We start from the raw sequence: 15,991 nt of genomic DNA, 5'->3' as shown, positions 1-15,991 counted from the left end.
CAGAGACATCACAAAGATCTCTTCTAGCTGGTGCCTGCCCCTCATAGAGAATCACCAGTGCATCTTACCGTTTTTAGTTAAATTGTTGGTTTCCAAAAACTGAGTTGTAAACCTCAGTGGGTGTTGTAAGCTCTGTGAAAAATACTTAACATCAGCATTAGCAGGAGTGCTCTTCAGTGTGCAGGACCTGAACTTCTTGCATATTAATTTGAGTTGATGATGTTACCAGAATTGAAACTGGTGTATTGTGATGGCTTGGACATCCTCCCAGTATCCATGAACTTAGAAGGTACATCTGCTCTGACTTTCCACAGCAGCAAAATGGTTTCTAGCCTCTGATCCCCTGCCTCTGTGAGAGATACTCCCAGAGGGACTGTTTTTCTCTGTATCTTTAAGTTAGTGATGCTTAAAAAGACAACACTATAGTATAAACTATGTTCTGATCCTTTAGGTCTACTGTGGACTCCCTCTAACTTGTTTACAACTCTGAGAAGACTACTTTTTGTTTTTCTTTTTTTTTTTTTTTAAGATTTATTTATTTGAAAGTCAGAGTTACACAGAGAGAGGAGAGGCAAAGAGAGAGAAGTCTTCCATCTGATGGTTCACTCCCCAGTTGGCCCCAACGGCTAGAGCTGCACCAATCCAAAGCCAGGAGCTTCTTCCAGGTTTCCCACGTGAGTGCAGGGGCCCAAGCACCTGGGCCACATTCTACTGCTTTCCCAGGCCATAGCGGAGAGCTGGATCGGAAGTGGAGCAGCCGGGTCTCAAACTGGTGCCCATATGGGATGCCGGTGCTTCAGGCTGTGTCACAGTGCTGGCCCCTACTTTCTGTTTTTTAAGATTTTATTTATTCAAAAGAGCTAATGGGGCGGGGGGCTGGGAGGAGCTCTTCCATCCACTGGTTCCCGCCACAAAGGCCAGGCCAAAGCCAGGAGCCAGGAGCTTCTTCCAGGTCTCCTATGTGGGTGCAAGGACCCAGGCACTTGGGCCATCTTCTGCTGTTTCTCAGGCACATTAGCAGGGAGCTGGATAAGAAGTGGAGCAGCTGGGACTCGAACTGGTGCCCATATGGAGTGCCACCTTTTTCAGAGAGGGACTAACCTGCTATGCCACAACGCCAGCCCCAAGAAGACTACTTTTGATTAGAGGAGATTTTCAACAAACTGTTGGAATTAAGCAGTAGCCATTGACTGTTGTGCTTTGCTTGACTGCACACTAGGCCCAGATTCTACATTTCAGTAGAATGCCACTGTAGTGCAAATTTGCATGATGGACTTAATTTTGTTTGTTTGTTTTAATGTTTATTTATTCTTTCATCTACTTGAAAGAAGAGTGGGGAGAGAACTTCCATCCGCTGATTCACTTCCCAATGCCCACAACATCCAAGGCTGGGTCAGGCCAAAGCCAAGATCCTGGAACTCCATCTGGGTCTCCCATGTGGGTGGCAGGGGCCCAAGCACTTGGACCATCATCTGCTGCCTCCCAGGATGCAACAGCAGGAAGCTGGATCCACAGTGGAGCAGCCAGATCTTGAACTGGCACTCTGATATGGGATGCAGGCATGACAGATGGTGGGTGAACCTGCTGCCCACAGCATCTGCCCCAAGGACTTGGTTTTGGGTAGTGAGTGCTTCAAGGGGATGCTTGCTTACTTGTTTCATCTACAGTTTCCTTTGGAAACAAAAGATTGCACTGCTTTTTAATATAAGGAAAACTGGTTTGCACTAAGCAGCTCATTCCTGTTAGGTGTCACCAGGAGGAAGGGACCATCCTGGTGCAGCTCTCAGTGCAGTGGCAGAGAGGTTTTTTCTTACCGGAGTCGTAGACTTGCTCATTGGTGTACCTGATGAACTAGTCGTTGTGGTGTCCGTTTAGATTTTGGCTACCACAGTGTTAGAAAATAGAGTTTCATTGCTGATGATGGAAAATAGGACACACACTCATTTACTGCTGTATTTTCTGGCGTGTCAAATTAGCATCATACACTCTTATTCAAAGTTCGGTATCATCAAATAATGCAGACTAAAATACTAAGATTCATAAGCTAGGACATCCTGTACTAGGTCCTCATCGGGAGAGTTGAAGGTGTAATCTAGACAAGTTTGATTTGGAGGCTTATTTCTTTTCTCCTGACTTTTTTTCTGTGGTTGGCAGAGTTTTAACTTTTTTTGTCTTTGTGTTTTGTTTTACGTTCTCACGACACAGGAGGAAATGCTATTCCTCTACCCCTAAGAATAGGGTGGGTACCTTGACCTGGTAGTTGTGCAGAGGAGCCACCGCAACCAAGCCCTACTCGCTGGTGGGCTGTGTCAGGTCTTGCCAGCCTTGTCTTGAGTCTGTAAACCAGTGTTGGGACCTGTTGTGCTCCTCCATCTTCTGACCCAGAGCCTCTGAGTAGACTCAGCTCTCGAGCAGCCGTACATCCTCATGAGGGGTTGTCAGTTGCTCACCTCCGTGCTTCAGGGGCTTCACGGGTGGGGATGTGTCTTCCTCCTTCCCTGTACAGATTACTTCCTCATGGGCCAGGTGCTGTCTGCCTTCGCTTTCCCTCTTAACACTTGAAGTAGAGTGGTCTTGCGTTTGATACTCAGAGGGGAGAAAGAATCGGATGTGCACTATGTGTAGGGTCGTAATTCTTGTCCAGCTTAGAGTCTCGGCGAATCCCTTCTCATCCCAGCCTCTTGACTCCAGCTTCAGCAGGCACGTGGACAGGACCTGGATCGGCGACGCCTCAGTGTTCGGACGCCGACCAGCAGAGTGTGGCTGTGATTTGTGCAGGTTGGCGGGAGGGACTGGCCGATGGATTCAGCAGTGGATTTAAGTCACTCTTAAAGATCGATGGCTTCTGTCCAGTCCATCAGATGATAGATGCCTACCAAAAAGATAAAGCACTTGGAAATGTTCACTTGTCATTGAACTTTTCCCAATTCCATTAGAAAATGCTTGGCTTTTTCCCTATAGTGTTTTTGGTTTTGTTTAATGAAGAGGGGAAAGGCATTTTTAGAATAACTGTCTTTTTTTTTTTTTTTTTTTTTAAATTTCTTTACTTACATTTAAGTCAGTTACACAGAGCGCATGCAAGAGGTCTTCCATCTGCTGATTCACTCCCCAGTTGGCCCCAACGGCCGGAGCTGTGCCAATCTAATCCCAGGACCCAGGAGCTTCCTCCAGGTCTTACCATGTGGGTGCAGGAGCCCAAGGACTTAGGCCATCGTCCACTGCTTTCCTGGGCCATAGCAGAGAGCTGGGTTGGAAGTGAAGCAGCCAGGACTCGAACCAGCGCCCATATGGGATGCCACTGCAGGCGGCGGCTTTACCTGCTACCCCACAGCACCGGCCACAGAATAACTGTGTCTTCTGACAAACCAGTATTCTTTCCTGATTCGGAATACCATGTCTTCCCTCTTAGTTGTTTTCCCTCTTGCGTGTCCCGTCGCCCAGGAGGCCCAGCGAGTCCCTTGGCTACAGTGGAGGCTGTGCTTGCCTGAAGGGCTGAGGGAGGCAGTTGCTGCTCTCTTGCAGGCCCGGCTGTGTGTAGACCTTAAGCGATACCAGTAGGAAGGCTTTGCCTCCTTCCACTCCCCTCATGCTCCAGCAGATCCCGACTCCTTTTCAGCATCGCTGTCAGCCTGTTTGGGTGCCCGTGCACCTCTGTATTGACCAGTGGCTTTAGAGATGGACTACTTACTGGTCAGCCCAAGTACACTCTGCTGTACTGGGGGGAGGGACTCCTGACTGACAGCACATGAGTTGTGGTGGGGCAGGCAAAAACAGGTGTCTGAATTCTCCTGCCTGAGGGCCCGCTGTGTGCTCTGGGTGCGGTGGGTTGTTGTTGAAGGGAAGGGAGAGAGGTGTCGTGCTCCCTCTGTCCCTGGCAGTGTCGGGGCTCTGAGAGGCAGAGGTGCTGTTCTCTGACGTTGGTGTCCCCCTTTTTATGCCCTGAGCTGAAGGGAGCTCTCCATCAGAACAATGATGCTGGTGTGCTAACATTGGCCACCGGGTGCCCCAGGGGGCTGTGGAGAAAAGGCGAGCTCCGGGGGAGCCCGCGCGCTGTGTCCTGCGCAGCCCGTGTCCAGCACAGCCTTTGCCGTACTGTAAGGCGTCTCTTCTTGAGAGTAATAGTGGGAATGTTTTCCTGTTAGCTCTTCGCATTCAGAAATGAGGAAAGCAGCCTTACTTTCAGGCAGAAGCACTTTTCTGTTTTGTTCCTACTCTGTGCACAAGTATGGGCCCCTTGTCCAGATTTCTGATTCAGAAGGGGTTGGGGAGGAGGCAGGAATAACTCTTGCAGGCATTTTAAAAGAAAAATCAAATGGATGACATTAATGAACCTTGGAGCCAGGTATTGATGTGAATTTGTAACTCTTGGGAACAGCCGGAGGCCCTTGCGAGAGTTCTGGGCTTGTCACTCAGATAATCCCAGCGAGGACAGGGTGGAGTGTGGCGGAGACTTGCTTCCAAGGAATTGTCTGGCTTGTTGCAGCATAGAAATGCCTGGGCACTGCCCTTCAGGACCGGCATGGTCAGCCGTCTGGGAGGTGCTGCGTGGCCGAGGAGGCGGCTGGGGGGGAGCTTCCTTTGCTCTGTTCCTGTGCTGTCTGCTAGGAAGAGTGTGTCATTGAAAGCCCGCAGCCAGAGAAGTGTGTGTGAGTGCTTCACGCTGAGGAGGCAAAGACAAGCTCCAGACGCACAGTCTTGGTTAGAAAAAGCTCCCGTAAGCAAGTCAGTGAGGGCGCCTCCGTCTGGGGAGAGGGGCAGATTACAGAATTCCCAGATCATTAGAAATGTCAGGGATACGCTTACAGTCGTAGGACTGCTACACCTTTCAGTTAAAACGTGAGCATGGGTTCTTCCTAGTTACTAAGCATAGAAGAAAAATAACCTTTCATACAGCATTTTCCAATAAGCAGTAATGCTGATTTGGTTAATGAGCCTTTTTAATTCAGTCTAGATAAGTAAACTCGGAAGTCGACCCTGTGCCACTTCTAAAGTGCACACTTCCTGTGCCGAGCTCCTGAGGAGCACAGTTCCTTCTCCGGAACTGCGCTTGGCTCGGGGCTCCCCCAGGCGCTGAGGTGTGCTCCACCGGGGTCCTAGAATGGCCGTGGGCCGTGGGCCGGCACTGAGAGTGGGCTCTCCTCCCCCCGAGCTACAGGGACGGCTGGTGGCCACACTTCCACACCTGTGTGCCTTAGTTCTGCTGGGCGGGCAGGGAAACCCGTCCCGCTGCTTCCGCAGGGAGGCGGGTTTACCTCGGGACGTTCCTGAATGGCTGGGTTTCGGCCCACAGAGAGGTTTGAAGTGAAGAGAGACGGAAAATGGACTCCTCAGACTTGAGAGACTGTGCTCAGAATCAGCCTGGAGGATGCCTCTGTGTTTCTAGTCTTTTTTTTAATCAGACAGTTCTGAAAAAGACCGAGTTTGTGTCAACAACTGATTGGAAAAAAAAAAAAAAAGTCTTGTTTTAAACCACTGAAAAGATGGTTTAGGACAGTTTAGCAGTAAAACGTGCGTGAAGAATGGCTTGGCTTTCAGTGCAGGAGTCTGGGGAGCGGGGTGTGCCAGCCGTGTGCAGAGCAGGGCCACCTGCAGCGCTGCTTCAGAGCTCACAGAAGTCCAGCCTGAGCGGAGGCCAGGGAGCTCGCTCTCGGCTGCGCGGTCCCAGTCAGATGGCTCCCTCCCTCAGGACACTGGGGGCTTCTGAGAGCTGAAACCCCCAGCTGAGCATTGCTGGGAACCGCTGTTTGTTTTGGTGCGTGGGACTCTTTTTTCTGTTTTTTCATTTTTCATTAGTTAACATTAATTTTTAGATTAGGATAATAAGTGAGACAATATTCCATTTGGGTTAGTTAAGTTGCAGGTAAAACTGGTAGTAGTAACAACCTGAACTAGTTGGCAGATAAGATTTGCATATATTAAATTTTAATTCCTGGTTGCTTTGGATTTTGTTTTTGCTGTTTTGAATTTTAGAGCTACTTTATTCTGCAAAGCTATTTTGAATTTGGACTATTAAATTGAAGACATTCTGAAGCACATTTTACAGAAGGATTTAGGGGCACATTGGAAGGCATACAAATTCTCAGTTGCCCAAAACATTCGTTTTGTCTTCTTGCTAAATACAGCCCTTGGTTTTAAAGAACTTGGGGAAGTGGATCTGAGTTTGATTTTAATGTGTTAACTCATTACAGTTGTTCCATTCCCATACGCACGCATGGGCTGTTTAGTTTTCCGATGGATGTCCTGAAGCCCGTCATGCCCAGTGCCCACCTTCTCCCCTCTCAGCAGTCAGTCCCATCTGTGAGTCAGTTCGGTGTTGAGATGTGCTGCCAGCTGTCGGGGGTGAGTCCTCTCAGCCACCATGTCGTTGACTTGGGGAGTGCACAGAAATAGTAAGCTTGTTCCCTGCAGGACACCATAGCAGTGGGCAAGGACAGGTCCCAGCAGCAGGAACTCCCTGGCACTCAACAGTGTGGTGACAATGCTGAAATGGTGAGCGTTTTCTGTTCTCAGAGGTTCAACATCACAAGCAATAAAGCACTCACACTTGACTTAAAAATAATTGGTTGGTATTATTTCCCTCATTCTCAACTTTATCACTGAACTGTTTTTTTTCTTAAGTCTAAGCTGAATTGTGCCAGATTAGACTCATAGTTGATTACTATAAAAATGGCCCATTCAGAAAAAAAATCAGAGAGCACTTATTGTTGCCTGTCTGCTTTGAGTATTCAGAATACACTAGATAAGGATATCTCCATTCACCTTTTTGTAGTTGGGGCCAGGGTTTGTGATCCTGTCATCAGTGGATTTAGTAAATATTACAAGTTGTACATGTTTTGACTTTGACTTAAATTTTTTTTTCCAATAGAAACTATGTTCCAACTTCCTGTCAACAATCTTGGCAGTTTAAGAAAAGCCCGGAAAACTGTGAAAAAAATACTTAGTGACATTGGGTTGGAATACTGTAAAGAACATATAGAAGTAAGTAGCATGTCATTTTTAAATTTTAACATGACTCAGCTTCTGGTCCATTACTTTGTGTCAGCACCAGGGTGGATAATTCTTCGGTGTGATTCTAAATTGTAACCACAGTGTTAGCTTCGCCAACGCCTTCTCAGTTAGCGTAAACTTCTTCCCTTCACCCTGAAGGGGCTTTTCCGTCTTTGCATCCTGAAGCAACAGCAGCTGCCGTTGAGGGCTTACGCTTGTCAGACATTGAACCTGGGCGCTTTACTGGCCTCTCCCTTTGTTCTTAACGACTTTCGAGGGGCAGTGGGAATTCTTAACCTCCACTTTACAGGTGAAAGATGAGTAAGGGACTAGGTCTGGCCTCACGATGGAGGGAGTGGTGATGTCTGTGGGGCTCCAGGCCTGTTCTTGAGAGGCCTGAGGGTGCTGTTGGCCGTCTAACTGTTGAGGCATGGTTACTTGGCTGCTTGTCGTCTCTTTCCTTGGGATTTGAGCATTTGTTGGCCCTTTTTTACCCATCAGTGACTACTGTCTTCCCCTTGTTTAACAGTTGGCCTTATACTGTTTCTGCTGCCTTTTTATTCTAAGAGCTTTATAATAGCCCCTGGGCGAGGGCATAACCAGAGCAGTGAGTTCCTCCCTTTCCAGATCTCAGTGCTCCAAGTCTTACGGTTAGGTGGTCAGAGCCTCTGGTTGAAAAAACACAGTGAACGCCATTTCCATGCTAACCTTTAAATCCTAGCTGGCCAAAGACCATGGCTGCCTTGTTCATCCATTTGTCCCCAGCACCTATAGCACAGTGTTTGGCACAAAATAGGTGCTCAGTAAATGTTTGACTGGAATGGAAGTAAAAGAACAAAAACAAAAATTCATTAAGCAGTGGTCTTTCTTTTCCTGAGTCCCACTGATACTCTAGGGGTACAGTGTGAAGACGAAGCTCCTCGGGGTGAGCTTCTAGTTAGGCTGTCCCCAGCATGCAAGCTGCCCCCCCAAGCCCACGGTGTAGGCAGCTCTGCCCCAGCAGCGGTCGGTGGGGCCCTCTTCACGGAAGCTGATCTCACAGGTGCTCAGGTGCCTCTGTCCTGCACAGGCTTGGTTCCCATCATGACACTCGTTACCGGCTGCGGACTGATGTGTGCTTGATCCCCCTCAGACCGAACCGTTGAGGAGCAAGGAGAATTTTTATCCCAAGACTTTTTATCTTCCTAGTTCAAGGGCAAAGGGGCTGTTAGCGTTTTACATAAGAGTGCAAATTTAACATCACGTTGCTTGCTTTCTTTGAATAGCTTTCTTTCCTCCTTTTGGGTTCAAAAATCCTGAATTTGCTTTCCAATCCAACCTCTGGCCCCTCTCCCTCAATCTTTTTTTGCAGAACTGGACACATCTGCAGAACCATAAACGAATATTTCTTAAGACTCCATTCCAGTACTATCGCTGATGAGTTACAGTACTCTAAGAAAACTGCTTTGGTATTAATGTATATGTGACCGGACTTTCTAGTTCATTAGAATTCCCAGTGGTTTCCTTGGAAACCTGGCTGACCGTCCGGGTACTGTTGGGCTGATAAAAAATGTTCAGTGTAATTTAATTTCCAGGTGCCCTTTGTCTTGCCTAAGAGTCTTATTATTCCTAGTTTAGATCTCAAAGGGGTTGGTTTTCCTGTGCTCTCCTCAACTCTAGTAAAAAGGTAACAATTTATATGTAAGCTTGGGCTGGAGTTGATACCATTATGTTTTTGTAAACTTCTTTCACTGTTTTCTAGGATTTTAAACAGTTTGAACCTAATGATTTTTATTTGAAAAACACTACGTGGGAGGATGTAGGACTGTGGGATCCTTCGCTTACAAAGAACCAGGTGAGTGGGGGGGGGGGGGGGCCTGAGTGTCTGTCCCCCTCTCAGCAGTGGTGGGGGAGCCCTGGGTGTCTGTGCCCGGCTCATCTCCCTCTTAGCTCTCAGCTGGTCCCGGTGAGCCCCCTGGTGTGGAAAATGGCAACATTGCGTATCTCCTCTCTGCACACTTGTTTTTTGTCATTGGACTGAAACTTGAGGTGTAAGAAAAGGAAATTTTGTTACTGAAACGCTAGGGAGGCTGCTGTGCCCCATCCCCCAGAGCCCTCTGCTGAGTTGTTTACCCAGGTACCAAGCATCTCTCTGTTTCTGCTTTCGGAGAGGAGGGCCAGACTTCGGGTTTTCTTAACTTCTTACGTTGATGGCACCCAGCCTCTGGGAGATGTGGGTGGGTGAAGTCTGTAGGATGGTGGCGACAGAGATAACTTCACAGATTGGCCTTGAAAACATCAGTAGGCAGTAGCAGCGAGCATGTGTGGCTGGAGGTGGAGGGAGTGTGAGTGGTGCTGCGTTGTCCGTGAGGAGCAGCGCATGTCGGTTCAGTGTCACCAGCACCTGTTCCAGTGGTGCTGATTCCACATCAGTGCCTCCTCGGTGGGTTGGAATGTACTTGGCAGGGAGCGGCTCCTTTTAAACTCAACCTGGAAAATTTGAAGTGGGCCTTTTTAAAACTCTAACATTCTCAAAAACTTGTATTTAAGTCAGTTTTTGAATCTGATAACTTCGTAGCAGTACTACAGGAAGAGGACGGGTTCTAGGACCCCTAAGGATACCTGGGTGTGCACATCCTCCTGTCCACTTCAGTCATCTCTGAATTACGTAGAATCTCTAACAGCGCAGGTGCTGTGCTAGCGTTGTCACACTGACGAGCAGTGAGTATCCTCAAGGGAATTGGATGGAAAGAAGAAAGCTTCCATGTTCAGCACAGTTTTTTTCCCAAGTATTTTCCATCTGTGGTTGGTTGAGTCCGCAGACGCAGAACCCTCAGATTTTGGTTGGAACCAGTGTCTGCGCAGGTTTTCAGGAGAAGAGGTGGTCTGTGTCCGTCACATTGACTTGTCATCGGCAGGGGACGGCGGCTGCACGGCTGCTTCTCAGAGCGGCTCTTGGCGTCCGCAGACTCTGCAGTGCATTGTTGGCCTTTAAAACCAGTGCACTCCTCATGGTGTGTAGGACATTTTTACCTGACCTGTATCAAAGCAGCCGTCCCCTCCAGATCAGTAGTTTCTTCAGCAGCAGGGAGACCTGAGTAGTGTCCCACACTTGGATCAGAGTAAAAATTGGGTTGAAGTTTGTTTTTCCCTGTGAAAATCTTTCCAGGGAGGGAAAGGTAAGTTCCATCTTCTGCTCTTGTCTAATTGCATAAAAACACTGGGCCCTGGACTCCACTCTGTACAGAGAAGTCTGAAGCCTGTAAAGATTCCAGATTCGTGAAGTGAAAATGATTTCACAGAGTTTTTGTTATTCAAGTGAAAATGTTTATCTTGAAGTTAGTCGTCTTCAGTCCATCTAAAACCCATCAACAGATGTGACCCGAGTCTTTTCTAAACATTGGGAAAGACCTTAGCATTGAATTCATTTACACTGACCCAAAAAAAAAAATCATCATTTAGCACAGCTTTTTCATTTGAATTTCTATTTCATAAATTTATTTGTAAAAGGAAAAAAATCATTGGAATCGGTGTTTGTTCTAAAAATAGCATTCTGAGACGGGGGGGGGGGGGGGGGTCCTGGACCCCGGTGCCGCCTGGGTGCAGTGCACTGATCCGGTTTCTGTGTCCTCCCCAGGACTATCGGACAAAACCTTTCTGCTGCAGTGCTTGCCCGTTTTCCTCAAAGTTCTTCTCTGCCTACAAAAGCCACTTCCGGAATGTGCACAGCGAAGACTTTGAGAACAGGATTCTCCTCAATTGCCCCTACTGTACCTTCAATGCCGACAAAAAGACTCTGGAAACACACATCAAAATATTTCACGCGCCAAACGCCAGCGCACCAAGTAGCAGCCTCAGCACTTTCAAAGATAAAAACAAAAATGATGGCCTTAAACCTAAGCAGGCTGACAGTGTAGAGCAGGCTGTTTATTACTGTAAGAAGTGCACTTACCGAGACCCTCTGTACGAGGTCGTCAGGAAGCACATATACCGGGAACATTTTCAGCACGTGGCAGCGCCCTACATAGCCAAGGCAGGAGAAAAGTCGCTCAACGGCGCAGTGCCCCTCGGCGCGAGTGCCCGCGAGGAGTGCAGTATCCACTGCAAGCGATGCCTTTTCATGCCGAAGTCCTACGAGGCTTTGGTGCAGCATGTCATCGAAGACCACGAGCGCATAGGCTATCAGGTCACTGCCATGATCGGACACACAAATGTGGTGGTTCCCCGAGCTAAGCCCTTGATGCTGATCGCCCCCAAGCCTCAGGAGAAGAAGGGCATGGGACTCCCCCCAAGAATTGGTTCCCTTGCTTCTGGAAATGTCCGGTCTTTACCATCCCAGCAGATGGTGAATCGACTCTCAATACCAAAGCCTAATTTAAATTCTACAGGAGTCAACATGATGTCTAACGTTCACCTGCAGCAGAACAACTATGGGGTCAAGTCTGTAGGCCAGGGCTACGGCGTGGGTCAGTCGATGAGGCTGGGTCTCGGTGGCAACGCGCCAGTGTCCATCCCTCAGCAGTCCCAGTCTGTGAAGCAGTTACTTCCGAGTGGCAATGGCAGGTCTTACGGGCTCGGGTCGGAGCAGAGGTCCCAGGCACCAGCACGCTACTCCCTGCAGCCCCCTAACGCCGCCGCCTCTCTCTCGTCGGGCCAGTTAAAGTCTCCCTCCCTCTCCCAGTCACAGGCCTCCCGAGTGTTAGGCCAGTCCAGCTCCAAGCCCCCTGCAGCTGCCACAGGCCCTCCTCCGGCCAACACGTCCTCAACTCAGAAGTGGAAAATCTGCACCATCTGCAACGAGCTCTTTCCCGAAAACGTCTACAGCGTGCACTTTGAGAAAGAGCACAAAGCCGAGAAAGTCCCCGCGGTGGCCAACTACATCATGAAAATACACAACTTCACGAGCAAATGCCTCTACTGCAACCGCTATTTGCCCACAGATACCTTGCTCAACCACATGCTCATCCACGGTCTGTCCTGCCCGTACTGCCGCTCGACTTTCAACGACGTGGAGAAGATGGCGGCCCACATGCGCATGGTTCACATCGACGAGGAGATGGGGCCCAAGACAGATTCTACTTTGAGCTTTGATCTGACCTTACAGCAGGGCAGTCACACTAACATCCACCTCCTGGTGACCACGTACAACCTGAGGGACGCCCCCGCCGAGTCTGTTGCTTACCACGCCCAGAATAATCCCCCAGTTCCTCCGAAGCCACAGCCGAAAGTCCAGGAGAAGGCAGACGTCCCTGTCAAAAGTTCGCCTCAAGCGGCAGTGCCCTACAAGAAGGATGTTGGGAAAACCCTCTGCCCGCTCTGCTTCTCCATCCTGAAAGGCCCCATCTCTGACGCACTGGCACACCACCTGCGGGAGAGGCACCAGGTCATCCAGACGGTTCACCCGGTGGAGAAGAAGCTCACCTACAAGTGCATCCACTGCCTGGGCGTGTACACCAGCAACATGACGGCCTCCACCATCACTCTGCATCTGGTTCACTGCAGGGGCGTCGGGAAGACCCAGAACGGCCAGGATAAGACCAACGCACCCTCCCGGCTGAACCAGTCTCCCGGCCTGGCGCCCGTGAAGCGCACCTACGAGCAGGTGGAGTTTCCCTTGCTGAAGAAGCGCAAGTTGGAGGAGGAGAGCGATTCGCCCAGCTTCTTTGAAGAGAAGCCGGAAGAGCCTGTTGTCTTAGCTTTAGACCCCAAGGGCCACGAAGATGACTCCTACGAAGCCAGGAAGAGCTTCCTAACCAAGTATTTCAACAAGCAGCCCTACCCCACGCGGAGGGAGATTGAAAAGCTGGCGGCCAGTTTGTGGCTGTGGAAAAGCGACATTGCCTCCCACTTCAGTAACAAGAGGAAGAAGTGTGTCCGTGATTGTGAAAAGTACAAGCCCGGTGTGCTGCTGGGCTTCAACATGAAAGAACTCAACAAAGTCAAACACGAGATGGACTTTGACGCCGAGTGGCTGTTTGAGAACCACGAGGAGAAGGATTCCCGAGTCGGCGCCAGCAAGACAGCCGAGAAGAAGCCCCGCCCCGGCAAGGACGACGACAGCTCCTCCGACAGCTTTGAGAACCTGGAGGAGGAGTCCAACGGCAGCGGCAGCCCGTTCGACCCCGTGTTTGACGTTGAGTCTAAAATCCCCCACGATAACCCAGAGGAGCATGGACCGAAGGGGATGCCGGAGGACGCTTTAGGAACGGAGGGGAAGCTGGACCAAAAAGAGCAGGGGGACTCCAAGTACGCAGCGCTTCACGGGACTGAGGCCCCGGCCAGACTCCCGCCCGAGGCTTCCGATAGTGAGCTGGAGCAAGACGACGTCGTGCAGTGGAAACACGGAGCGTCTCCGTGTGAGAGCGGGCCTGGCTCCCAGCAGGGCTCGGACTCAGAGGACAACACGTGCGAAGGGAAGCCGGGAGCCTGGTCTGATGAGTCTTCCCAGAGTGAAGATGCGAGGAGCAGTAAGCCAGCTGCCAAAAAAAAGGCTCCCGTGCATGGCGACAGAGAGCAGTTGGAATGGAAGAATAGTTCCTATGGAAAAGTTGAAGGATTTTGGTCCAAGGACCAGTCACAGTGGAAGAACACGGCCGAGAATGATGAGCGCTTATCCAACCCCCAGATCGAGTGGCAGAACAGCACAATTGACAGTGAGGATGGGGAGCAGTTTGACAACATGGCTGACGGAGTAGCTGAGGCCATGCACGGCAGCCTAACTGGCGTGGAACTGAGCAGCCAGCAGGCCTGAGCGCCGGGCTTCCTGGCGTCATGGACGTGCCGCGGCTGGAACTCCGCGCTCCTCAGTACCGGGGCAAGGCTGCCACGTGAGTACTGGCCAGCAGGCTGTGGGGACGTGTGGCCACTGCGGTCTCAGTGGCTGTGTCTAAATCTGACACGTGAGCGGCCGAGGATGGCTTCGGAACCTTCTCTGACAGACACAGTAACTAAATGTGAAAACCAGGAAGCTGGTGGCTCGCGCTGCACAGGAGGGAAAGCAGAGGTTGGTCCTGCTGCCTTCTCACAGTTCCCTGCCGCTGTCGAATGGTTGGGGGTCCTTGAGAGGCAGCTCCCTGCCCACGTGGTAGTGCAGGGCCAGGGAGGCGCCGCCAGTGCAGTGGACAGCAGACCTGGGGAAGCCCGCTCTTTTTCATGTATTCATTCTGAATAGTTGCAATGTATATTTGTACAGTCTTTTAGACCCACTCAAGTGATGCATATGATATTGTTACGTGTGCCCATCAGAGCTTTGTTTTTGTTTTTGTTTTTGTTTTTAGTGCCGCCCTTGCTGTGTAATAAACGCTGTATCTAGTTTCTCTAGCAAAAGCTTGAACCTGCGCTAGTATGGACTTTGGACAGACTTAGTTTTTTGCACATAACCTTGTACAATCTTGCAACAGAGGCCAGCCACGTAAGATATATATCTGGACTCTCTTGTATTATAGGATTTTTCTTGTTCTAAATATCCTTGACATTACAGCTGGTATTTCAGATCTGTTTTCTGAAATCTTTTAAGCTAAAATCACATGGAAGCATTGACTTCGGCGACTAATTTGGACACCTTTTAGATCTGTATAAAAGTGTGTTGTGTTGAAGCAGCAACCAATGAGAGCTGCATTTTGGATATTTAGTTTTATCTTTAGTTAAACACCACTCTGGTGTATTCATTTATACCATCTAATATATGACACACTGTTGTAGTATGTATAATTTTGTGATCTTTATTTCCCTTTGTATTCATTTTAAGCATCTAAATAAATTGCTGTATTGTGCTTAATGTAAACATTCGCTTCATTACACGTGATGGCCCTGTGTCCATCACGGCACGGAGGAAGCCTGTAGAAAACCAAGACCTGCCCTTTGTCTCGAGGCACCTGCTACAAATTCTTTGGGGTTTGTAGGGTTTTTTTTCCCTTTGAACCGAAAAAACATCCTTGAGTTTCTCAGTTCCTTTTGTGAGGAGCAGCTTGGCGGTGTTCTCTCTTTGGATGAATAAATGTTATTTTTCACCTCAGATGGGAGCAGCTGTACTCAAAGGCAGCAGCGCTGCCCCTGTTCCAGGTCTTGACCGTCAAGCTAGTGAGAGAAAGGCTGGAGACCACGCGTGTGCAGGGCGGTCAGAGGGAAGGAGCTGGTGGCCCGTGGCTGCAGACTCCCGAGAGGAGGGGAGCTGAAAAGCAGAAGTCCGCAGAGAGGCAGCGCGCAGCCGCCAGGTTAGTGAGGGTCACGGCGAGGAGGTGCCCTCGTCTGTGGAGGTCGGTCGGGCCCTCTTAGGGACTTGGGCCCGCGGTTGGGTCCCTGAGTTCTAAGACTTGGTGCCCAAGAAGAGCGCTCTGACCGCCCACGGCCTCGCATGTGACGCTGCCAAGACGCGCGGCCGCAGGGAGTGCGGGGATGGGCTGGAATGTTTAGGCCCCCTGGGCCTGCTGCGGAGCCGTGCACGTCTACTGCACGGGCAGCTTACAGGTTCTTAGTGCACCGGCCGAAGTGCAGGAAGGGGTGTGCCGCGGGGAGGGCGCGTGGTGCGATGGCCGAGTCGGGAATAACGGAGTTCCTGCTGTCACGTTTGGGGGTGGTTCTGGCTGGGTAAGAGACTCCAGGGTCCAACGTGGCGGGGCAGAACTTGGCCGAGTGGGCATCTGGGGTCTTGGTGGGACATCTGAGCAGACAGGTGAGCATCCTCGCCGTGGCGGTGGCTGCTTGCCTTTCTGACAGTAAAGCGTTCGGCCACCTGAGAGAGTTGGAAACTTAAACAAGACTCCCTGCTGGAAATGTCACAGGAGCCCGAGAAGCGTCTCAGTAAAAGCCATTTGAAGAGCGCGCTGTTGCTCCTCTTCGCGTTGGGATGTCTGGAGATGATTTAGCTCGGAAGCCGTGGCACGCCGCCCCTCCCCCTAGAGGACCCCTGTGGCTGAGCCGGGCGTCTCTGGGGATTTGTGCTGTAAGAGAACCCCTCGTTGTCCCAGAGGAATATTCTGAGCTGCTGAAATTTTCCTGAACAAAACATTCAAGTCAGGCCAACGAC

General features: G+C 50.1%; 1 protein-coding gene across 5 annotated transcripts in view; it reads left to right on the top strand.

Moving 5' to 3' along the window:
* The window catches only part of ADNP (activity dependent neuroprotector homeobox), a 36,035-nt gene extending 21,155 nt beyond the window's left edge, over positions 1–14,880 (top strand). For 2 of the 5 annotated variants that reach the window (XM_062204357.1, XM_062204358.1), the window contains exons 2-4: positions 6,866–6,978; positions 8,729–8,821; positions 10,604–14,880. In XM_062204357.1, coding sequence (XP_062060341.1) covers positions 6,871–6,978; positions 8,729–8,821; positions 10,604–13,717 — 3,315 coding nt within the window. In that variant the 5' untranslated portion in view covers positions 6,866–6,870 and the 3' untranslated portion in view covers positions 13,718–14,880. Of the gene's footprint in view, positions 1–3,105; positions 6,340–6,865; positions 6,979–8,728; positions 8,822–10,603 lie in introns of those variants that run through there. The other 3 variants (XM_062204355.1, XM_062204356.1, XM_062204359.1) reach the window with 2 other exon arrangements.
* The last annotated feature ends 1,111 nt before the right edge of the window (positions 14,881–15,991 follow it).

This window comes from Lepus europaeus, chromosome 10 (genome assembly GCF_033115175.1).
Source record: "Lepus europaeus isolate LE1 chromosome 10, mLepTim1.pri, whole genome shotgun sequence".
NCBI lineage: Eukaryota > Metazoa > Chordata > Mammalia > Lagomorpha > Leporidae > Lepus > Lepus europaeus.
This window is presented reverse-complemented; position numbering and strand designations above follow the sequence as displayed.